The sequence below is a fragment of the Phyllopteryx taeniolatus genome, chromosome 9 (assembly GCF_024500385.1).
Source record: "Phyllopteryx taeniolatus isolate TA_2022b chromosome 9, UOR_Ptae_1.2, whole genome shotgun sequence".
In the NCBI taxonomy this organism is placed as follows: Eukaryota; Metazoa; Chordata; class Actinopteri; order Syngnathiformes; family Syngnathidae; genus Phyllopteryx; species Phyllopteryx taeniolatus.
In genome coordinates, this window is record NC_084510.1 from 14,500,812 (window position 1) to 14,524,304 (window position 23,493).

Consider the following 23,493-nt stretch of genomic DNA (forward strand, 5'->3'; position numbering starts at 1 on the left):
GTCTGAAGTTTGCTAGAGTGCATTTGGATGATCCAGACGAGGATTGGGAGAATGTCATATGGTCAGATGAAAGCAAAATAGAACTTTTTGGCAAAAACTCAACTTGTCGTGTTTGGAGGAGAATGAATGCTGAGTTGCATACAAATAACACCATACTTACTGCGATGCATGGGGGTGGAAACATCATGCTTTGGGGCTGTTTTTCTGCAAAGGGACCAGGACGACTGATCCGTGTAAAGGAAAGAATGAATGGGGCCATGTATCGTGAGATTTTGAGTGAAAACCTCCTTCCATCAGCAAGGGCATTGAAGATGAAAGGTGGCTTGTCTTTCAGCATGACAATGATCCCAAACACACCACCCGGGCAACGAAGGAGTGGCTTCGTAAGAAGCATTTCAAGGTCCTGGAGTGGCGTAGCCAGTCTCCAGATCTCAACCCCATAGAAAATCTTTGGAGGGACTTGAAAGTCTGTGTTGTTCTGCGACAGCCCTAAAACATCACTGCTCTCTGCATGGAGGAATGGGCCAAAATACCAGCAACAGTGTATGAAAACCTTGTGAAGACTTAGAGAAAATGTTTGACCTCTGTCATTGCCAACAAAGGGTATATAACAAAGTATTGAGATGGACTTTTGTTATTGACCAAATACTTATTTTCCACCATAATTTACTAATAAATTCTTTAAAAACCAATGTGATTTTCTGGATTATTTTTTTTTTTCCTCATTTTGTCTCTCATAGGTGAGGTATACCTATGATGAAGATTACAGGCCTCTCTCATCTTTTTAAGTGGGAGAACTTGCACAATTGGTGGCTCACTAAATATTTTTTTGCCCCACTGTATTTAAAATATAGACTTTAAAGTGATGTAGAGAGAGTTCATTTCCATGTTGGTTTAAACAAGGCTTTTTTAATGTTTACACTTTTTGTTGGAATGAGCCTGAGAACATGTGAATCCATAATGATGCCACTTGAAGCACTTTCACGCTTAACCAGAGTGTAAATGAAAATAATTCTTTCCAGCTTCTTCATTTAGGAGCAACTCTCCTGTGCCAGATTTTAAATGAAGGCGTTACGCTTTTAATTAGTGAGACAATCTCTAAATTGTTCCCTGCTTGTGTTCCTCTCTCGCTTTCATGCCGATCATATTTGAGAGCTGATATTAACTTGTTCGGGAAACCAGACGCCAGCTTTCCCTCTCCTCCTCCAATCAAGGCGTGCTTTGGCATGCTTTATGCTCTCACGTTGCCTTGTGACTCACAAATATGTGCAAATTAACCAATAAATTATTCCACTGCTACGAATGGAACATGGGAGTCTACAATGTGTCGTTTAAAGTGTCCTTTCGCACATCTACAGGGGAACCTAAAGTCAAATGCCGCAAGTAATGTAATTAATGTAACAAAAGAGGAAAGTATTTGAATTAAAGGTGCAATGATTAATCAACAACTAATCACTTATGAAATTAAAATATTTTGATAATCGACCTTATAGACCTTGTTTAACTTAAAATTTCACAAATGCTCAGAATTTCAGCCTCTCAACAGTAAATGTTCTCAGATTCCTGTCATCCTCCAGATTGATTATCTTTGTTACATCAAAATAAGACATTTTCAAACATCTGCTTTTGCTTTGGAAAATAATTATCAACATTTTTGCCTATTTTCTGACATGGACCAAACCAGTTACTGAATCATAAGTAATTTGTTGATGCATTTTCTGCACTCTGTTTTTGAATAAAGGGAATCCAATTCATCGATTAATCGATCATGAAAACAATTGTTAGTTGCAGCCCAAATTTGAATACAATTTTGCAGAACAATGTGCCTCTAACCTCAGACCTCAGTTCAGTTAGCATCAAAGTATTAGCTCTGGGTGTGTTTTGCTTTTCTTTTTTTTGTTTGCTTATTTCAAAAGAATTGAAGTGTACAACTTGGTTGACAACATGGTGTCCTTGCAAACATGCCGCTCACTGTGCTGGTTGGTCACACCGTGTTTTTGTTGTCAGGGAGCTCGATGTGGAAGCAATGAGCGAGGCGGCTGCCATGTTGCTCGGGACTCACGACTTCAGCAGTTTCAGGGCAGTCAACTCTGACATGCCTTTTAAAAACCCCGTGAAGACCCTGGATGTCGCCAGGATACAGCCTGGCAGAGCATTTGTATGTGAGCACTTCCACAGGTAAACAAGATTTAAGGATTCTTTATTGACGGTACCTATTAAAGGGGGCAACTGAAATTATACAACCAAATAAATATGTTCTATAAGTTGCCTATTTCTGAAAATGTGTCTGAAAGTGAGCAGTTCCGAATTAAGATGAATAATATAACAACATATCAGCTATGAGAAACTGAGCTACATCTCCATTATGGCAACTCCTCCAGGCAGAATCATACAGTGTGTACAGAAAGTATTCCGCCCCCCTTAAATTTTTCACTTTGTTATATTGCAGCCATTTGCTAAAATCATTTTTAATTTTTTCCTTATTAATGTACACACTGCACGCCACATTGACAGAACAAAATGGAATTCTTGAAATTTTGGCCGATTTATTAAGAGAGAAAAACTGAAATATCACACAGCCAAAAGTATTCAGACCCTTTGCTCAGTATTTAGTAGAAGCACCCTTTTGAGCTAATACAGCCGTGAGTCTTTTTGGAATGAAGTTTTTCACACCCGGAATTGGAGATCCCCTGTTGTTCCTCCTTGCAGATCCTCTCAAGTTCTGTCAGGTTGGATGGTGAATGTTGGTGGACAGCCATTTTCAGGTCTCTCCAGAGATGCTCAATTGGGTTTAAGTCAGGGCTCTGGCTGGGCCATTCAAGAACTCCTTTGTTATTTTAGCTGTGTGCTTAGGGTCATTGTCTTTTTTGAAGGTGAAACTTCGGCCCAGTCTGAGGTTCTGAGCACTCTGGAGAAGGTTTTCATCCAGGATATCCCTGTACTTGGCCGCATTCATCTTTTCTTCGATTGCAACCAGTCTCCCTGTCCTTGCAGCTGAAAAACACCCCCACAGCATGATGCTGCCACCACCATGCTTCACAGTTGGGACTGTATTGGACAGGTGATGAGCAGTGCCTGGTTTTATCCACATACACCGCTTAGAATTAAGGCCAAAAAGTTCTATCTTGGTCTCATCAGACCAGAGAATCTTATTTCTCACCATCTTGGAGTCCTTCAGGCGTTTATCAGCAAACAATGCGGGTTTTCATGTGTCTTGCACTGAGGAGAGGCTTCCGTCGGGCCACTCTGCCATAAAGCCCCGACTGGTGGAGGGCTGACGTTGTGGTTGACTTCCTAGGACTTTCTCCCATCTCCCGACTGCATCTCTGGAGCTCAGCCACAGTGATTTTAGGTTTCTTCTTTACCTCTCTCACCAAGGCTCTCCTCCCCCAATTGCTCAGTTTGGCCAGACGGCCAGCTCTAGGAAGGGTTCTGGTCATCCCAAACGTCTTCCATTTAAGGATTATGGAGGCCACTGTGCGCTTAGGAACCTTAAGTGCAGCAGAATTATTTTTTGTAACCTTCGACCACATCTGTGCCTTGCCACAATTCTGTTGCTGAGCTCTTCAGGCAGTTCCTTTGACCTCATGATTCTCATTTGCTCTGACATGCACTGTGAGCTGTAAGGTCTTATATAGACAGGTGTGTGACTTTCCTAATCAAGTCCAGTCAGTATAATCAAACACAGCTGGACTCCAATGAAGGTGTAGAACCATCTCAAGGATGATCAGAAGAAATGGACAGGACCTGAGTTACATATGAGTTTCACAGAAAAGGGTCTGAATACTTATGGCTGTGTGATATTTCAGTTTTTCTTTAATAAATCTGCAGAAATTTCAACAATTCCGTTTTATTCTGTCAATATAGGGTGCTGTGTGTACATTAATGAGGGGGAAAAGTGAACTTAATGATTTTAGCAAATGGCTACAATATAACGAAGAGTGAAAAATTTAAGGGGGTCTGAATACTTTCCGTACCCACTGTAGGTCCTCGGTTTAACACAGAGTTCCGTTACTGCCGACACGTAACACAATTTTATAAGTTGCAACAGGTGTACTCTCTACTAAAGCCATACTTACAGTAAATATTTGTATGAAAAACATACACGCATAACACAGGCCAAAATCTAAAATAATCAAATGGGAAAAAAAATTCCTTAACGTTAAACACGTGGTTGGCTTGCACACTGGAACTGAAACTAGTTCATTGCATGCCATAACGACAAGCTATCATATATCGGGACTATCATAAACCGAGAATCCACTGTATTCTGTAGGTCTTTGTGCTGGAACAGTTTTTCTGTGCAACAACAATCCCTTGTATTCTATAAAACAACACTGGCATGGAAACAGGACTTCAACATTCCAAGATATCCTGTCTTAGCGTTAAAATCTTATAAAGTCTGTCTTGAGCGATTTTTTTTTTTAAACAAATTATTTTTCTTTGTCTCTCCTCATGGTTGACCAAGTAAATTTAATCAAAATGGCAGTTCCTAATGAAGTGGCCACCATGCATGAGTTTATGGTGTCGTTTATATGTAAAAGCAACAAGAGATGTTTTGGAATAATACATTTTAAAAAGTCTTGCTTTGACACGTTTGTGTTAATGAATGTGTCGTTGTGTCATACAGGTCAGCACTTTAAATGAGCGTTCCAAATACTCCAGTTTGGCAACGGAGTAGGCGGGAGAGGGACTACACATCTGTGGGTGCCAAATAGCACTTTCTTCGATATTAATTATTTGGCCGGATGACATAGCTGACAATGTGAACAAATGGTAGCTGTTAGCAGGCTCAGCATTTAGTACTAATACTTTAACTAAACTGAAAGCCACATCCTCTTTTATTGAAATAAATGGTTGAACCTCTTGTATCTTTAAAAGGTTGCCTTGCAGTTAAGCTGCCATTGTTTTTTCATGAGGGTCACCATTAGTAACAGTGGTAAAAGAAGAAACGGAGGAGTGAATTATTGAAAAGCCAAAGCTTGATTTAAATTTTTGATCCTGAAACAGGGAGTTGTGGTATGTGAGGCTTGGAACTTAATGTTTGACTGGGTCTGCTGATTTGATCCAAATTCACACTCCTGCTGACTTTAAAAAAAATAAATAAATACATTTAAAAAGCCATTAGGATTATTTCGACAGTTTTCTTAGTAATCGTTATTAGTTTTTGTTTGAGTTCTGCTTTATATTATTTTATTTGACCTTAATATCCTCTCAAAATGGTACGAACTGATACTGATTTAGAATAGGAACTTTTGTTATTTTATCATGGTCCATCAGGTACATATGCACAGTCTAATAAGAAGAAATGCAAAAACTGTATCATTAATACTTACTTCATGAAGACAATGTTCAGGTTTATTGTTGATTTGGTTTATCATAGTTGTAGATTTCAGTAGTGTAGAACTGCAATTGCAACATACTAAGAGGTGTGCGTAATATTTTGACCTATAACCACACTAATACCGCTAAGACCGTGTCAAAAAACAATATCTATCCTTGTAATGACTTTGAATAAAACTGTTGCGGGGGAAAAAAGTGACTGAGGCGAGAAGTTGCAAGTTTTAATGAACAAAGTCGGAAAAGTAAGTGAAAGTAAACTATTTCGGAGGGTGAGCACTTTCTAGAAGAGCCAGGAACCGTCAATCAATGTTTGACTTTTTAAAAATGGTTAATTGTACTTTTTTATATACACGTTGTTTGCATGGTGTCTTGCAGAGAGATTCCATTCTGGGAGTTGACTTTTCAAAGCAGATCTTTTCTCTATAAGCAGGTATGTTCCAATATGTTTTGGTGCTGGTTAGAGTTCTAAAGTGGTGGAAAGTATACGGTCAATTTCCCATCGTAACCTGGGATGGCTCACATGCTATTACAAGCGTTGTAAACTTGCAATTGTGTGGATGCAGCTTATCCTTCCATATTTGATGCCATGTTGTTGTTCTTTAGACAGTAAAGTTGAGACGAACAGTGCCTCGGTTGGTTGCAGCCAAGTAGTGCACTTAATTTAGCCTTAATTGCTTCAAGACATGATTAATCGACAATTCCATTCATTAAGAATCGATTGTTATGCCTGTCCCTAATTGGAAGTTAAGTGGAATTTTGGAAATATTCAGCTAAACAAGTTGGATACTTTCAATGGAAATATGAGAAATTGTGGGCTATAAGGCACCGTATTTTCCGCACTATAAGGCGCACCTAAAAGCCTTTAATTTTCTCAAGAAATCGACGGGGCGCCTTTTAACCCGGTGTGCCTTATGTGTGCACTGAGTTCCAAAATCTGTAAAAATGTTGTTCAATTTTGGTAAGCGCTCTGCTTCATTGACTGTCGGACCATTTCCCGCCGACATAGGGACGTAATACGTACACTACATACGCTGGCAGTGATAAACCAATTAGAGAACATTACGTAAAGCTACGTACAGTACATACGCTTACCTCCGCCACGCCTCCGGTAGGTATACTGTACTACCGGTATGCTGCTAAACAACATTTGTTTGGCTAAGGACCCCTGAAAATGGCGTCAGCGAAGAGACATGGTTATGAGGCACAATTCAAACTACAGGCTATCAGTTACGCGGTTGTAAATGGGAATAGAGCAGCCGCGAGAGAATTCGAAATCAAGCACAAGAACAGCCGGGAGAAGCGTCTCTACAGTCACCATTCGACTGAAGGCAATAACGATAGCACAAGACATGAAGATCGAACACTTTCAAAGAGGTCCGTCTTGGTGCTTTCGTTTTATGAAAAGGCGGCATCTCGCCATCCGCGCAAGGAGTACCGTGGCGCAGCGAACTCCAACCGCTGGACATTGGTGTAAACAGAGCATTCATAGTAAAGTTGCGAGCGGCGTGGAGCGATGGATGAGAGACGGCGAACACACCTTTACTAAGACTGGGAGGCAGCGCCGGGCGAGTTACGCCATCATATGTGAATGGATTGTGGATGCCTGGGCTAAGGTATCTGATTTGACTGTTGTCCGATCTTTCGCGAAAGCCGGCATCATTGCTGAACAGCCACCCGGCAATGAGACTGACTCAGACAATGACGAGAGGGAACCCGGCATGTTTGATGGCGAAATTGCCCAGCTGTTCAATTCAGATACAGAAGATGAGGACTTCGATGGATTTGTGACAAAAGATTGAAAAAAAAAATGTGAGTGTCCTTTTAAATACGTAGTAGAATAAAGTTAAACCAAACTCACTCTTTTGCTTCCGTTACCTTGTTTTAACATGCGCCGAATAATACGGCCCGCCTTATGTATGGCTTAAGTACAGAAATTGACCCCGTAATTGAGGCTGCGCCTTACAATCCGGTACGACTTACGGTGCGGAAAATATGGTAGTTACTTACCAACTGCTGTGATTGGCTGCCAGCCAGTCCAGGGTGTGCACTCTCTCGCTAATAGTCAACCAGGATTGGCTCCCGCTCCCCCACAACCATACACCATAAAGAAAAACCATACAGAAAACGGATGGATGTATATGCACAAACTGTTTCACATACAAAGCTAATCAACATTTAGTTTTGACATATGAAATTAATATCTGTAGAATTCTATGTGACCTCATCAATATCGTCCATCTCTGTGTCCTGTTTTATTTTCAACTTCACTATTTTAATTGGCTATTTTTTTTATTACTACAATTAGATGTACTTTGATATCAAATGTATTCACCCCAGTAATATAGTTAAGACACAAAGCATTGGGTGTGTCCTTGATAACCTTGCTTTTGCTTTATGTGCTACGTGTAGAAAATCATTTGTTTTTTTGTATTACATTTTATAACAGAAAATAGCCTTCCTTTAAGTTTCTTGTTATAGAACCCAATCAAACTGAACCTGCAATATTGTTCATTTCCAGTGTATTCCCATATGGTTACATTAATTCCGATTGAAACAACTCCTGGACTGGGACTGCAACTCTAGTTCCGGTTATTGGTGCATGTTTCTTTTCTCTATTTAAGCCACGTTGTTGTTGCTGCTTTAGGTGCGCAGAATGACGGGGGCCCTCGTAGCCGTGGGCCAGGGAAGTATCTCACTTACTCAGCTGAAAGAGATCATGGAGGCTCGGGACTCTCTGGCTTATCCACAGAACCTAGTTGCTCCTGCCCGTGGCCTCTTCCTCACCAGAGTGGACTACAGAGAGTCAGGTGTGGATGGAAGGGGAAAAAACAACAACAAAACTGCTCAATCGAACAGTGTGTCATACATTGTGGTTGACTTCTCATTTTTTCCATTAGAATCAATTATCATTGAATTAATACATTACGGGGTCACACTATCAGAATTGTAAAACATTTAAGATCGTACTGGCAATGTTTTAAGTAACACAATCAAACTATTGACTGATATACAAATAAGTTAACCACTGTATAATAAAACTAAATTACTACATGCGTTACATGTCAGAAGAGTAAACAGTTCACTACACAGTAAAACTCAGCAAATACTCACTGACATGCCAGGAGAATTACATGTTATTCCTACCCCCCAAACATGGCTGATTCTGATTCTGTGGCATATAGTCCCTTGTTCTTTGAGACGCCATATTGTACTGGGCAGCCAGGACCAAGAGGTGTGAAGCAATTTCCTGTGTCACTATAAGTTCCAGTTGTAATGCTATGGTTGCTTTCACTGATAAGTTTTTTGTGGCGGCTTCATGGAGAGAAAAAAAAAAAAAAAAGTTAAACCCACATGCGGTGTCAATCCTTTAGGCCCATGGACCACATCAAGCCCTGCGGATATTTACATTAGAAACAATTATACACAACTGTAAGCTATCTTCAAGTTGTCTTTATCATGGCTGAACTACTGTGGTAGTTATTGTATTAGATTGCGAAGATACACTTTATCTGTTTGAGCGATCTTTTGTCATGTTATGCTGTGTTGACATTTCTTAATTACTCTTCCATCAGACCTGCTGCTGTCACCCCGAACCTCAACTGGGGACTCCGATGAGTGATACAAAAACTCAAATGTGAATGTTCATATAATAAAGTTTTTAATATTTAAGACTTTTTGGTTAATACTGGGTTTTTATGACACAAAGGACCCTGCAGATGACCACCTACACATTATTTTAATTCATATGAAGAATAAACAACTGACTGTGAACCCAGCGCGGCTAGTTGACCACACACAAACCCACATTGAGCCTAACTTGTTTTATTACTCTTAAGCCTACATACTGTGTATACATGAACACAGGGCAGTTTCTAATAAAAAGTTTACATGTGGAGCGTAACTGGTGTGTGTGCATCCTAACAGTGGTATACCATATCGAACATGCCCACACATGCCCACTATGTACAGTGGTGCAAAAAGTATTCAGTCAGCCACCAATTGTGTAAGTTGTCCCACTTAAAAGGATGAGAGAGGCCTGTAATTTTCATCATAGGTATACCTCACCTATGACAGACAAAATGAGAAAAAAAAATATACACAATCCCTGATTTTTAAAGAATTTATTTGCAAATTATGGTGGAAAATAAGTATTTGGTCGATAAAAGTTCATCTCAATACTTTGGTATTGGTCTATTATATATTGGTATCAATACTTTACATATACCCTTTGTTGCCAATGACAGAGGTCAAATGTTTTCTGTAAGTCTTCACAAGGTTTTCACAGACTGTTGCTGGTATTTTGGCCCATTCCTCCATGCAGATCTCCTCGAGAGCAGTGATGATTTGGGGCTGTGGCTGGGCAACAGACTTTCAACTCCCTCCAAAGATTTTCTATGGGGTTGAGATCTGGAGACTGGCTAGGCCACTCCAGGACCTTGGAATCCTCCTTACGAAGCCACTCCTTCGTTGCCCGGGCGGTGTGTTTGGGATCATTGTCGTGCTGAAAGAGACAGCTACGTTTCATCGTCAATGCCCTTGACAATCTCACAATACATGGCCCCATTCATTCTTTTCTTTACACTGATAAGTCGTCCTGGTCCCTTTGCAGAAAAACAGCCCCAAAGCATGTTTCCACCCCCATGCTTCACAGTAGGTATGGTGTTCTTTTTGATGCAACTCAGCATTCTTTCTCCTCCAAACACAAGTTGAGTTTTTACCAAAAAGTTCTATTTTGGTTTCATCTCACTATATCACATTCTCTCAATCCTCTTCGGGACCATCCAAATGCTCTCTAGCAAACTTCAGACGGGCCTGGAAATGTACTGGCTTAAGCAGGGGGACACGTCGGGCACTGCAGGATTTGAATCCCTGGCGGCGTAGTGTTTTTCTGATGCTAGCCTTTGTTACTTTGGTCCCAGCTCTCTACAGGTCATTCAATAGGACCCCGGCTTCTGGGATTTTTGCTCACCATTCTTGTGATCATTCTGACCTCACGGAGTGAGATCTTGCGTGGAGCCCCAGATTGAGGGAGATTATCAGTGGTCTCGTATGTCTTCCATTTTCTAATAATTGCTCCCACAGTTGATTTCTTCACACCAAGCTGCTTACCTATTGCAGATTGTCTTCCCAGCCTGGTGCAGGTCTACAATTTTGTTTCTATCGTCCTTTGAAAGCTGTTTTGTCTTAGTCATAGTGGAGTTTGGAGAGTGACCGTTTGAGGTTGTGGACAGGTGTCTTTTATACTGATGAGTTCAAACAGGTGCGATTAAGACAGGTAACGAGTGGAGGACAGGGGAGGCTCTTTAAGAAGCTACAGGTCTGTGAGAGCCAGAAATCTTGGTTGATTGTAGGTGACTAAATACTTATTTTCTACCATAATTTGCTAATAAATTATTTAAAAATCAATGTGATTTTTGCTCTCATTTTGTCTCTCATAGGTGAGGTATACCTATGATGAAAATTACAGCCCTCTCATCTTTTTAAGTGGGAGAACTTGCACAATTGGTGGCTGACTAATACTCCCTCCCCCCCCCCCCCCCCCTGTATATTGTACATCCAAATGAAACTGCATACACCATTTAATTTTCACTGATGATCCATGTGGATATTTAGCACACACTGTCGCTCGCCTCCGATTTGGCTGCATCCATTTCCTGCAAACCATGAATAAAAGCAGACCACCGCCACCATCTTGTCAGCGCCAGTGGGTGCCAAATGAGGTTTGGTGAAGGTTCAAATAGACCAATCATTGTCATGCAACGTCCCAGAGGATTGCTGTCACAAGTTAAACAGTCACCGACAGATGCACAGCCAATCTTTTTTTTTTTTTTTTTTCAAAGCTGCGACAGTCAAAGTTGAACCTCATGAGGAATGTGTTTTTGCACTTCTCAGAAGTGACACTATCAATACATCAGTCACACAATTTCTTTGTTCCTATGAGTTTTAAATGTGTACACAAGTACACGTCTATCACGCGTGTTGTAACAGTAAATCTGATTGGCATAGGTCCTCAAATCAATTCAGCATTTGGTTTAAGAGTTCAACAGATAAAAATTTCAAGTGTCCTTCAGCATTTTAAGTCCAATATTTTGGATTATCAATAACAAAACCATATGTATACATAATGCACTTGAGGGAGGCTTTGTGTATTTATCTAACTCACAATCTTTTTTGGGTGAAGAAGAATGTCATGGATCTTAAGTCCAACCGTGACTGAGGCAATTGCGAGACAAAATCATTTGGATAGAAACTAAACATGACAAATGTTTCAAAACAATGGCTACATTACAGCTGAGCAGTTTTAATACTATATAAATAAAATGTGAGAGACACACGACTGGGCTAAACCCAGAATGATCTTGAGTCTTCGTATGTTGAGTCAGTAGTGTCTCATTTCCATAGGCAGCCTTTTTGGCATTTGGCTACGCACCCTGAAGCTATTGTTGAGGTTAATTTAGGATTCAATCTGTCATGTGAGTATAGGTATACACCATAAGTTTGCATAGACCCTTAAATCCAACCATCAAAGTCATCATCCAAAACGGCGCACGAGCACTCAAAGCAGCAGCATACCCAACTTCACACTTTCTACGGACTGGCAATGCTGTGATGCCTGCAGAGGATGATACATTCATTTAACCTGTTTATATATGAACAGCCGAATCAAATAGAGTTTTCGACAGTATGATGTGAACAAGGCGAGCTGCTTTTTCAGCATAACTTTATTTCAAGAAGTAAAAAGAGTGAAATGGGGTATGTTCCACAGACTGAAGTCCATTCCGTGTGTGTAAACGTGCAGTATTTGTGGTTCTGCCCCGCCCCCCCACGTTTAAAATAAAATACAAACTTAAAAGACAGCGTAAAGAAGCATACAGTCCTTGCAGAGCACAGACAAGTCGAGTTGGCATCCACTTCATCGGCACACTTGTCTTTAGCTGGCGATTTTCTCTATTTCATCCAGATCGTGTGTGTCTAGTTTTTCAATTTTCTTATCTGGAAAAAAGAAAAACAGTTAGGGGATGGTTTCTGCCAGTGGACAAATAAAAAAACATGGACAAATGTATATGATGTGTGGATTGTTACTATTTTTTTGTGAGTTTAAAAGTAGTTCAAACTGTAATTAGTACTGTGCACTATGCTGAACAAAGAATGTCACTGATACAACTCTCCATACATAGCAACTGCCCTCTACCATTAAGATTGTGTCTTTAGAACTTGACCAATTTGCTATGCACAACAGAAACAGTTATAAAATACTTACTAAAATGATCCTGGATCCTGTTGAGGATGTTCATACTCATCCTGCTGTCCACCATGTTGATGGCCAGCCCCCTTTTGCCGAATCGACCCGTGCGGCCAATCCTGTGCAGGTACGTCTCGTTGTCTGGGTTACCATCCTGGTCTACTGGCAGGTCGAAATTGATCACCACCGATACCTGCTCCACATCAATTCCTGGCATGCGACACGCACAGACAGAAAAATATTAAGAAAAAAGATCATGGGAGCAATGAATGTTAATAAATTCAATTTACCAAAAAATAGTCCCCTCCAAAAGTATTGGAACAGCAACTCAAAAAGTGCGTGGGTTCAAACAAAAGGTAAATGGCCTGCACTTATGTAGCACTTTATCTACACTATCACAGTTCGCTGTCCTGATTTGTTTAACACATCTATATGTAAATGCCATGAAATAAAAGATGGAATTCTGAAGCTTTGTCTCATTCATCTTTTGCTCTGAAACCTAAATGTCTTCAAAATCAAAGGACTTGACCTTGCCGTTCCAATACTTTTGGAGTAGACTGTACATCAACCACAACAGTATAGAGTGTTAACAAAGCCGCATTACAAGTTAAAACAATATTTTAAAAAGCTATTGATGTGATGTGTTTATCAGATTATTTATGTACTCAGTGGTTATCAATGTTTTTAATCACATTGCATTTGTGCACTGTACAAACTGCACGGTACACTGTTGATGAAATGGGTTTGTTAAATAAACCCCTAAAAAATGACAACTCCTTAAGAAAAACGGTTTATTGAAAAAAAAAATCAGAGCGAGACAACAGGATTAAGGATGCAAAACATCCACCATCATAGACATTAGTCGTGCATAGCACAAGAAATCTATGGATGGATGCAGGGAGTGGATGACCTAATAATAATTAAAAAAAAAAAAAAAATCTCATTTTGTAATAATTTTGTAATTCATCTGCTTTTGTGATAAATTTGACTCGTTGGACACCCTATAGTTCCATATGCTGGTCATCACATTCCTCCTTAATTCTGTGACATTATATGCTCATTTAAATGTGGAAATAATGTATTTTTACTGTACATACAAAGTGATAGGAGGGTTTCAATATGTTCTACTTGGTCTGCATGTGTTCCTCACCTCTGGCACAGACATTTGTGGTTACAAGGACCTTCTCCTTTCCATCTCTGAAGCGTTCAATGACTGCGGCTCTCTGCTCCACTTGCATCTCTCCGCTGAGCAGCGCCACCTGGTGGTTCTCTCTGGAAAGCTCCCCCGCCAGCCAGCCTGCGGTCTTCCTTGTCTGGATCCCAGAGAGGAAAGCAGAGTCATCAGCTTATATACCAGCGAGAGACTCAAGTAGCAAAACGCACTGTGCTTTATGTGGAAAAAAGACATTTTCCTTAAAACAACCCCACTTATAGTAATGTTCTTTAAAATCTACCCAAACTCTGTACTGTTTCCAAGGAACATGTAATAGCACTGATAAGCGATCAAATGAAAACTTCTGGGTGACAGGGGGCTTCTCACATGACAGAAAATCATGGCCTGGGCGATGGTGATGGCTCCATAGATGTTGCACAGGGCTTCAAACTTCTCCTCTTTGCTGTTACACAACACGTAGTATTGTTTGATCGTATCCAGAGTTTCCTCCTCTCGTTTTAATTTGATGATATTTGGGTCAGGCACGATGCGCTTGGCGAAGTCCCAAACAGTCTCCTCAAAGGTGGCTGAGAACAGCAACATCTGGCAGTTTTTGGGCAGCATCCTACATGGAAGGGAACAAATTAAGCTTTGAGCATCCTTTGAAAAGTACCAGGGAACCTCAAAATCTGAATAGACAATATAGTCAACCCCCGCATATTCAGGGTTTCTGTGCAAATTCACCTATTCACAGATTTCTTGGATGGAACCTATCACCCATTATTAGCTGAAAAACTCACCTATTCACTGTTCTTGTGCTCAGGCCAAAGTCATGTCCAATATGAAAATATCGTGGTGCTGACCAAGTAAGAAGAGCTTAAATTTAGTCAGGCAATAGCCTTATCTTATAGAAGTGCTTTAACACAGTGGTTCCAAACCCCCAGTCTGTGAGGCATTTGTTACCGGGCCGCATTGAATGAATGACCAATTTATATAATTTCCGTTGTATTATTGCGTTTCACGTGTCAAATGGGTTTTATTTTGAAAATTGACAGGATCTTCTCTGCCGCAACAGCTGCGCATCTCATTGACACGTCAAGACTTACACAGAACGCTTTGGTTTCCGCACCCAGACGACTTGATCAAGGCTGTGGCTAAGCTCAAAGAACGAATCAGTTCCTAAACTACTTCAGTTGAGTACATCCATCCATCCATTTTCTGAGCCGCTTCTCCTCACTAGGGTCGCGGGCGTGCTGGAGCCTATCCCAGCTGTCATCGGGCAGGAGGCGGGGTACACCCTGAACTGGTTGCCAGCCAATCGCAGGGCACATAGGAACAAACAACCATTCGCACTCACAGTCATGCCTACGGGCAATTTAGAGTCTCCAATTCATGCATGTTTTTGGGATGTGGGAGGAAACCGGAGTACCCGGAGAAAACCCACGCAGACACGGGGAGAACATGCAAACTCCACACAGGCGGGGCCGGGGATTGAACTCGGGTCCTCAGAACTGTGAGGCTGACGCTCTAACCAGTCGGCCACCGTGCCGCCTCAGTTGAGTACATTCACTGAAAATATTTGTTCTTTGAACGAAACACTAGACCGCGTAAAACGTTACTAAAAATAAATGCGCAGACTAGCAAAAAATTTGTAAAAAAAACTTCTTTGGAAAACTTCTTTTCAAAAAGAAAAAGGCCACCCGAGGAGCCAGAAGAAGCGCCTACGACCTCTAAGAGGTGTACAACTTAAAATACGGGTTTATCGCAACAGGTAACTCTCACGCACCAAGTCTGCTCTGCATAATACTGTATGTGGCGACAAACTAGCCAACGGAGACCAAGCACCCTGGACTAAATGATAAGCCATTGGAGATTTTGAAAGAAAATGAGATCAACTGAATAACTGCGGCTACCATTTCCAACATCCTATCTTTGTGAAGTGGGCTTTTCTGCAGTGATAGTAACTAAGATAAAACTACAGAGCAGACTGGACATAAGGAACAAGCCCAGGGCTCGCACTGATACAACAACAAATAATGTGAGTTGTTGTATTTAACATTCATTGTTAAGCTGGTTGTGTTAATTTATTTTTGCTGTATATACAGTATATATATGCCACACCTTGACAGCCGGTCCGTGATGAAAAAATGCCGACTAAATACACACACACACACACACACACACACACACACACAGTGGGTATGGAAAGTATTCAGGGCCCCTTAAATATTTCACTCTGTCATATTGCAGGCATTTGCTAAAATAATTTAGTTCTTTTTTTCCTCAATGTACACAGCACCCCATATTGACAGAAAAAAAACGGAATTGTTGAAATGTTTGCAAATTAACTAAAAAAAAGAAAAACTGAAATATCACACAGCCATAAGTATTCAGACCCTTTACTGGGACACTCATATTTAACTCGCGTGCTGTCCATTTCTTCTCATCATCCTTAAAATGGTTCTACACCTTCATTGGAGTCCAGCTGTGTTTGATTATACTGATTGGACTTGATTAGGAAAGCCACACACCTGTCTATATAGGACCTTACAGCTCACAGTGCATGTCAGAGCAAATGAGAATCATGAGGTCAAAGGAACTGCCCAAAGAGCTCAGAGACAGAATTGTGGCAAGGCACAGATCTGGCCAAGGTTACAAAAAAAATTCTGCTGCACTTAAGGTTCCTAAGAGCACAGTGGCCTCCATAATCCTTAAATGGAAGATGTTTGGGACGACCAGAACCCTTCCTAGAGCTGGGCGTCTAGCCAAACTGAGCAATTGGGGGAGAAGATGGGTAAAAAAGAACCCAAAGATCACTGTGGCTGAGCTCCAGAGATGCAGTCAGGAGATGGGGAAAAAGTCTAAAAAGTCAACCATCACTGCAGCCCTCCACCAGTCAGGGCTTTATGGCAGAGTGGCCCAACGGAATGGAGTTTGCCAAAAAAAAAAATAATAATATATATTTTTTTAAAAAACACCTGAAGGACTCCAAGATGGTGAGAAATAAGATTCTCTGGTCTGATGAGACTAAGATAGAACTTTTTGGCCTTAATTCCAGGGCAGTATGTGTGGAGAAAACCAGGCACTGCTCATCACCTGTCCAATACAGTCCCAACAGTGCAGCATGGTGGTGGCAGCATCATGCTGTGGGGGTGGTTTTCAGCTGCAGGGACAGGACGACTGTTTGCAATCATAGGAAAGATGAATGCGGCCAAGTACTGGGATAACCTGGACGAAAACCTTCTCCAGAGTGCTCTGGACCTCAGACTAGACTGAAGGTTCACCTTCCAACAACACAATGACCCTAAGCACACAGCTAAAATAACAAAGGAGTGGCTTCAGAACAACTACGTGACTATTCTTGAATGTTCCAGCCAGAGCCCTGACTTAAACCCAACTGAGCATTTCCGGAGCGACCTGAAAATGGCTGTCCACCAATATTCACCATCCAACCTGACAGAACTTGAGAGGATTTGCAAGGAGGAATGACAGAGGATCTCCAATTCCGGGTGTGAAAAACTTCATTCCAAAAAGACTCATGGCTGTATTAGCTCAAAAGGGTGCTTCCACTAAATACTGAGCAATGGGTCTGAATACTTATGGCTGTGTGATATTTCAGTTTGGTCTTTTTTAATAAATCTGCAAAAATGTCAACAATTAAATTTTTTTCTTTCAATATGGGGTGCGGTGTGTATTTTAATGAGGAAAAAAATAAATAATTTTAGCAAATGACTGCAATATAACAGTAAAAAATTTAAGGGGGTCTGAATACTTTCTGTACCCATAGTGTGTACACACACACACGCCACACCTTGACAGACAGTCCGTGATGAAAAAATGCCTACTCTAAACCGGTGCAAGAGTTTGAGGAACACTGCTTTAACAGATTCCGAACCTTTTTGGGTGGACATCAAAAAATTGTGTAAATGTAAATTTATTTTGTTTTTTATGTTTGTATAATGGTTAATACAAAAGCATATGGAAGCTCTAACTGAAATGAAATGTCCATGCTAAAATATACAGTGAATTATCCATGACAAAAAACAATAGTAAAGCACATTCATAATTGTTAAGACACAAATTATAGTTAAATATAGTAATTCCTTGGGCAAAAAAGACTAAACTTTGGGTATAAAAAGGTGAATTCCATTTTTCCCAGTTCAAATTGCAAAATGTCACTGAAACTGAAAGAGTTCACATTCAACCACTTAATGATACTGAATGGTCTCTGTGCCAAATGGGTGGAAGTGGTCTAATAAATTTGCTAAGCACCCTATTCCAGAACAATGTTCTTTTAAACATTCATTTTCACCTCTGGATGCGGATACTCTGGTCTTTGTGACCCTGCGTTGCAATCATGACATCAGCCTCATCCAGCACGAACACCCGAATCTTCTCAGGATCGACGAACTTCAACTTGCTGCACCAGTCTAGCATGGTGCCGGGTGTGCCAATGACTATCTGTTCCTGAAGCTTCGCGCCTCGCTGCACTGGAACATTTCGAGAGAAAACATGCAGAAAAGCAGATGAATAACATGCAGAAAAGCAGATGAATAAATATGACACTGCATATGAAAAGTAGAGTGTGCAAAGACGTACGCCTTTTTCCTCGGATGGCGTAAACTAACTTGACTTCAGGATAGTTTTTACCCATCTGCTCAATCACTTTGCCAGTCTGAAGTGCCAGTTCATAGGTGGGTGACAAACACAGACACTGATGGGAGAGGAAACAGGAGAAACAAGGGATTCACAAATTACACTTACACAATTGTTGAAATTAAACCTATTAGAAATTGCCGAAAATGTTAAAAAAAAAAACCTGAGGATACTTGTTGTCAGGATTGACATGGCTGAGCATGGCGAGGACAAAGGCAGCTGTTTTTCCTGTTCCTGATTGAGACTGGGCGATCAGATTCTGTGGGCTAAAAGAAAAAAAATAATCCAAAACAGATTGTGCAATACGAATGCAAGATGCTTTACAGTGGTTTAAGTTTGTGCTATCAGTGTGTACTTAGTAGTGGTGTCACGATACAAAAATTCTGCATAAAGTACCTCGATACCGGTAAAAATCTAAAACATCAGTAAAAGCAGTGTTATGAAAACTGGAAAAACAACTTCAAATACTGTATTTTCACGACCATAAGGCGCACTTAAAAGTCTTAAATTTTCTCCAAAATGGACGGGGCGCCTTATAATGTGGCGCGCCTTATGTGTGCACCAAGTTCCAACATCTATAAATGTTGTGTGATGAGCGCACCGCTCGCGCGACTTTTTTTTATTTATTTTTTTAGCATTTCCTGCCAACACGCTGCTTACACAGAGGAAAAGCGGACGTGGCTGAAGACAAGGGAAGGGTGCGTGAAGTAGGCCGCTAAAGCCACGCCCCCAGTAGGTATATAGCGCCGGGGTGTATTTTTTTTTTTTAGTTTTTTTTTTTTTAACATCTTGACTGACTGGGAGCCTTTCCGGAGTGTGCATTGTGCAAAACAACATCGGTTTTGCTAAGGACCCCCGAAAATGTCACCTACGAAGAGACACGCTTACGAAGCACAGTTTAAACTGCAAGCTATCAGTTACGCGGAGGAACATGGGAATCGAGCAGCCACGAGATAATTCAAGATCAACGAATCCATGGTTCGCAAGTGGAGGAAGCAGGAAAACGAGCTTCGCCAAATCAAGAAGACGAAGCTGAGTTTCCGCGGGAAAAAAAGAAAAACAAAACGCGGAAACAAGGCGAGGCGGCCCGATGAGGAAGACCAACTCGAGCAAAATACCTCGGCACGCTACTGGTTTCGGTACTTGGTGCAACACTAATACTGCAGAAAAGGTAGCAAAGCACAGTATAACACTTAGCCCATGTGCAGCATACTCACGGTTCAGCAAGCATCATAGGTAAGGCGGTTTCCTGGATTTTGGACGGCCGGTTAAAACCCATGCCATAAACACCCTGAAGGAGCTGTGGTTTGCTGCACATAAAAGAAACAACATGTTTTGGTGCAGGAATACAACAACAAATTGTATATTCAATAAAAAAAATCGAGTTGTTCAGCACTTCAAATTTACAATTAGAGCATGGTAGAAAAGTATATTTATTTCAGTACTCATCAATTATATGTATTCGTTAAACAAGTGGGAAAATACTTTTAAGAGGGAAAATTCCTGCGTAATTTTTACATTAAAAATAATTTTTATTGTTTGATTATTACAATATTCTATTTCTAGAAGATGGTGTATTTGGGGGTTCCGTTTGCTGTAAAGTATAATCATCAAAATTATACATATATATTTTTTAAATATCATGAAGTATTTCACTCTGTGTGTAGTGTCTCTCTTTAATATGAGTTTCACTATGAATTCAACTACCAAACTAGATTTTGATACAATTTGTTGAGATCTACCTGCATACTTATGTACTGTAGTGAATAGCGACTCTGCAATTGTCTTACATTACAATTGGTGTTAGAGTTTTACAAGTTCTGACTGTCTGTGAGGCCATAAAGGTATCTGAATATGGAGGAGGTGTCTGAAAGTGATTGGATGAACTTGTCGGGTGAGTGATGCCTGTGCATCCAAGGGGTGACTGAGCGAGTTTGTGTTTGGAGATGCACACAACAAGTTGACGACTGAAAAAACATCAACGACATCATCAATCAGTCAATGTCAACTTGACTATCATCACTTTAGCGTTGAGTAGAAAACAAATTGTGGGTTTTTCCCTCCCCACACTCTGGGCCCTCCTACCGCAAGTAAAGAACACACTAGTCACCAAGCTTAAGCCCTGACTGTCATGGTACCAAAAGGTCTAACCCAGCAGCCCACCATTATATACAGTAGAGCTGGGTATAGTCTCTCACTTACATAAGACAGGGCCAACGCCAAATAACGGGTTCATTTCAGCGAGACAAAAATAGCATGTGTAAAGTATTCCGGATTCATGGTGGTATTTTGTATTTCACAGATCATGTTATTGAGACACCTGGGAACCGTTTTAAACTGAGGGGAATGCATAATGTGTCTTTTAATGGATAACCTGCATACACATTTGCTAATTATTACTTAATTACAGTTGCTCTAAATCATTGTCAGGACATATGAGGGATTATGAATAAATTAAACGACGATATATATTCCACTTACAGTCGCAACTCCTCAAAGGATTTAACGGAGTACAGTGGAGAGTTGGGATCCTTTTGAAGTACTTCAACTTGATTCGTGGTGTTGACAAGATTACTTCTGATGAGCTTATTCAACAAAGACTGGGCCGCTTTGTCGTCTGTGTAGAAAAAGACAATCAAATTAAAAATGGTGCTTTAAAGCTGGGAGAAATTGATACTGTGCTGGAGGACCAACTAAATAAATGAGGCATAGCATATGACGATAATATAAACATGACAAACTTGCACTCTTGCAAATAGCCTTCTACATGTGTAAACATTGTTATAAGACCATTTTAAAATTGTCCATGGTGTGATGAGTATAGAATTTCCGAAGCTCTAGCCTTCAACAAGTATGTGAAATAAGGGCCGCCGCGCGACATGGCCAAACCCAACTGGAATGGACCATAACAAAAACAAACAAAAAAAGTTGGCGACTCACACCCACACATTGAGCCCTGCACATCTACCGACACGCTGTGACGGAAAACAGCAGCTCTTTATCGGGGTTTGAACCTCCACATACAGTATATTGTATTACATCACTTCTATTAAACTATAGAAAAATAGCGTTTGTCAAGAAAGAAGCAGGTTAAAATGGACAAGAATAAGAGTGTGTGGGGATAATTTGAGAGGCTGCCTCAGCCCCAATCACTGACTATACCCAGAGCGCTACATACTTCGCTCGCATGACTGCACGCTTCACTATTTCATCCAAAGGTACATATGAAATTATAAAAATAGTCAATTATTATTGCAAAACACATGCGGTTGCTGATTTACTTTGAACCTTGCTTGTAGTGTATGGGAGTGACTATGTACGCTGTGCTCGCAACATCTTTGATCCACTGGTGAGGTGCCATGACATAACGCTCATCTATAACCGCTTTAATGTCTTATTAGGGCCAAGCAGCGACCGCTGTGAGGTCTCTATTAATAGTTTATGTAGAAATTATTATATTATTATTATTTTAGTCATCATAAACAAGGCAATTTTTGAGGCCCTTAAACATGCATGAAAACACTCACATCGGGTTTGGTTGAAAATTTGATAATTTCACGTTTGTGGTCACGATTACCAAAAAATGGCTCGACAGCGCTCCCTAGAACCATAACCTAAACTACATCAAAGAACAACTCAGTGATATGTTAAAGACCTACGGCTCTGAAAATTGGTACGCATATAAAGCAGACCCAGACGCACAAAAAGTCAGTGCGAGCATTATCGTAAACCCAACAGGAAGTGACCTATGATCTTTTGACGTTCGTTTAAGGCTTGCTTGAGGTATGTTCACATACTTTTAATATGTTACGGCTCACAAGCAGGCAATAAAATGTTATGTAGCCTAGCAAGCTAGCGGTAGCACGAACGGTTGGACGTAAACATGCCGCCTTTGTGTCGAATTATGCTCTAAAGTTTCGTGTGGGTGAAGGATTTTAATTAAAAATAAAGTCATTTACTCCGGTTTCCTCCCACATCCCAAATACATGTATGGTAGGTTAACTGAAGACTCTAAATTAATTGCCCGTAGGTGTGAATGTGAATGGTTGTTTGTCTACATGTGCCCTGCGATTCGCTGGCCACCAGTTCAGGGTGTACCCCGTCTCTCGCCCAGAGTCAGATGAGATAGGCACCAGTATGCCCGCGACTGTTGTGCGGATAAGCAGTGCAGAAAATGTATGGATATATAAATAAATACAAAATCAGTTCACCTCTTTCATCATCATTTGTCGTCTTATCCCCAGTAGTCTTAACTCCCACGTCTGGCTTTGCAGCATTACTGTCTGCTGGCAGTAGAGATGTTCCTAAATTAACAAAATTAAATCAGATCATATTCTAAAAAGTGCTTAAAGTTAGTCTAGAAACTTTGCAAACAAAACATACCGTTTTCTCCAAGCGTCTCTTTTATTTGAAGGTTTCCAATCTGTAGGAAAACAATTTAAAAATCACTTAGACTGAGAAAAACATGTTACTGTCATTGTTTGTACATTGTTACATATTTAATCGTGTCCTTGATTCATAAAACTTGGGAAGCTCAAGCCAAGGAGAAGCCAGAGCTTATTCAGCTTAGCTATTTCGGAGCCTCTTGCATCATTCGCTTGCCAGCCAGCTAAAGCTGCCTCAATGAATTATCGTTAACGGTAGCATCTGCTAAAGCTAGCCACACGCAGGGCACCCAGCACCTCTTTACGAGCTCATTTGGCGTATGTTGCGTTTAGGCTAAGTAAATGTTTGGAGGCTCGGCATTACAACCAGCTTTGTGTTGAAACAATGTCAGGCATTAAAAAAAATAAAATAAATTGTAAGCATTCATATTTACCGGCGATAGGCCCGAGACAAACATGTTAACGGCTGATACAACATGAACAAGCATATTTACTGATTCCGCCGCGGCCTCTTGCTCGTCCACTGCCTGGGCCCAGGAGTCTGAAGACATCGTTTTCCCTGTCGTTATTTAAAAACCCAAACTTTGAAAACGTCTCACGCTATGGGCGAAAGAAAAGTAAACTACAGTACTTCTCATTCACAATAGCGTGCAGCAACTGAGAGCCTTGTACAACGGCTCAGTCAACCCAGTAGAACTGAAGTGCATGGAAAT

At 40.7% G+C, this 23,493-nt stretch overlaps 2 protein-coding genes and 1 long non-coding RNA gene across 8 annotated transcripts in view; 1 reads left to right on the plus strand and 2 right to left on the minus strand.

Moving 5' to 3' along the window:
- Positions 1 to 7,579, minus strand: part of LOC133483466 (uncharacterized) — a 19,619-nt gene extending 12,040 nt beyond the window's left edge. Inside the window, exon 1 of the long non-coding RNA XR_009790120.1 lies at positions 7,351 to 7,579. This is a non-coding gene — a long non-coding RNA (uncharacterized LOC133483466). The remainder of the gene's footprint in view (positions 1 to 7,350) is intronic.
- The window catches only part of pusl1 (pseudouridine synthase like 1), a 24,033-nt gene extending 15,021 nt beyond the window's left edge, over positions 1 to 9,012 (plus strand). For 2 of the 6 annotated variants that reach the window (XM_061784759.1, XM_061784762.1), the window contains exons 5-7: positions 2,008 to 2,178; positions 5,719 to 5,773; positions 7,988 to 8,884. In XM_061784759.1, the coding sequence (XP_061640743.1) occupies positions 2,008 to 2,178; positions 5,719 to 5,773; positions 7,988 to 8,293 (532 nt within the window). In that variant the 3' untranslated portion in view covers positions 8,294 to 8,884. Of the gene's footprint in view, positions 1 to 2,007; positions 2,179 to 5,718; positions 5,774 to 6,993; positions 7,153 to 7,987; positions 8,885 to 8,915 lie in introns of those variants that run through there. The other 4 variants (XM_061784763.1, XM_061784760.1, XM_061784764.1 and 1 more) reach the window with 4 other exon arrangements.
- Positions 8,985 to 23,485, minus strand: ddx19b (DEAD-box helicase 19b). The gene is made up of 12 exons (XM_061784758.1): positions 23,275 to 23,485; positions 22,779 to 22,818; positions 22,607 to 22,699; positions 20,877 to 21,012; positions 19,613 to 19,705; positions 18,559 to 18,661; positions 18,339 to 18,453; positions 18,052 to 18,229; positions 14,127 to 14,364; positions 13,737 to 13,899; positions 12,605 to 12,796; positions 8,985 to 12,336 (listed from the first exon to the last, which is right to left on the minus strand). Exons 1-12 carry the CDS (start codon positions 23,329 to 23,331, stop codon positions 12,275 to 12,277), a joined length of 1,470 nt encoding a protein of 489 aa, XP_061640742.1. The 5' UTR covers positions 23,332 to 23,485; the 3' UTR covers positions 8,985 to 12,274.
- Between the last annotated feature and the right edge of the window lie 8 nt (positions 23,486 to 23,493).

Bases quoted from the DNA above. Each gene is read 5' to 3' on its own strand.
- ddx19b (XM_061784758.1), bottom strand. From the start codon at position 23,331: ATGTCTTCAGACTCCTGGGCCCAGGCAGTGGACGAGCAAGAGGCCGCG. The intron at 18,230-18,338 runs GTACGTCTTTGC...GAAATGTTCCAG, and splicing joins CGCCATCCGAGGAAAAAGGC to TGCAGCGAGGCGCGAAGCTT. The intron at 12,337-12,604 runs GTAAGTATTTTA...TCTTTTTTCCAG, and splicing joins CAGGATCCAGGATCATTTTA to ATAAGAAAATTGAAAAACTA.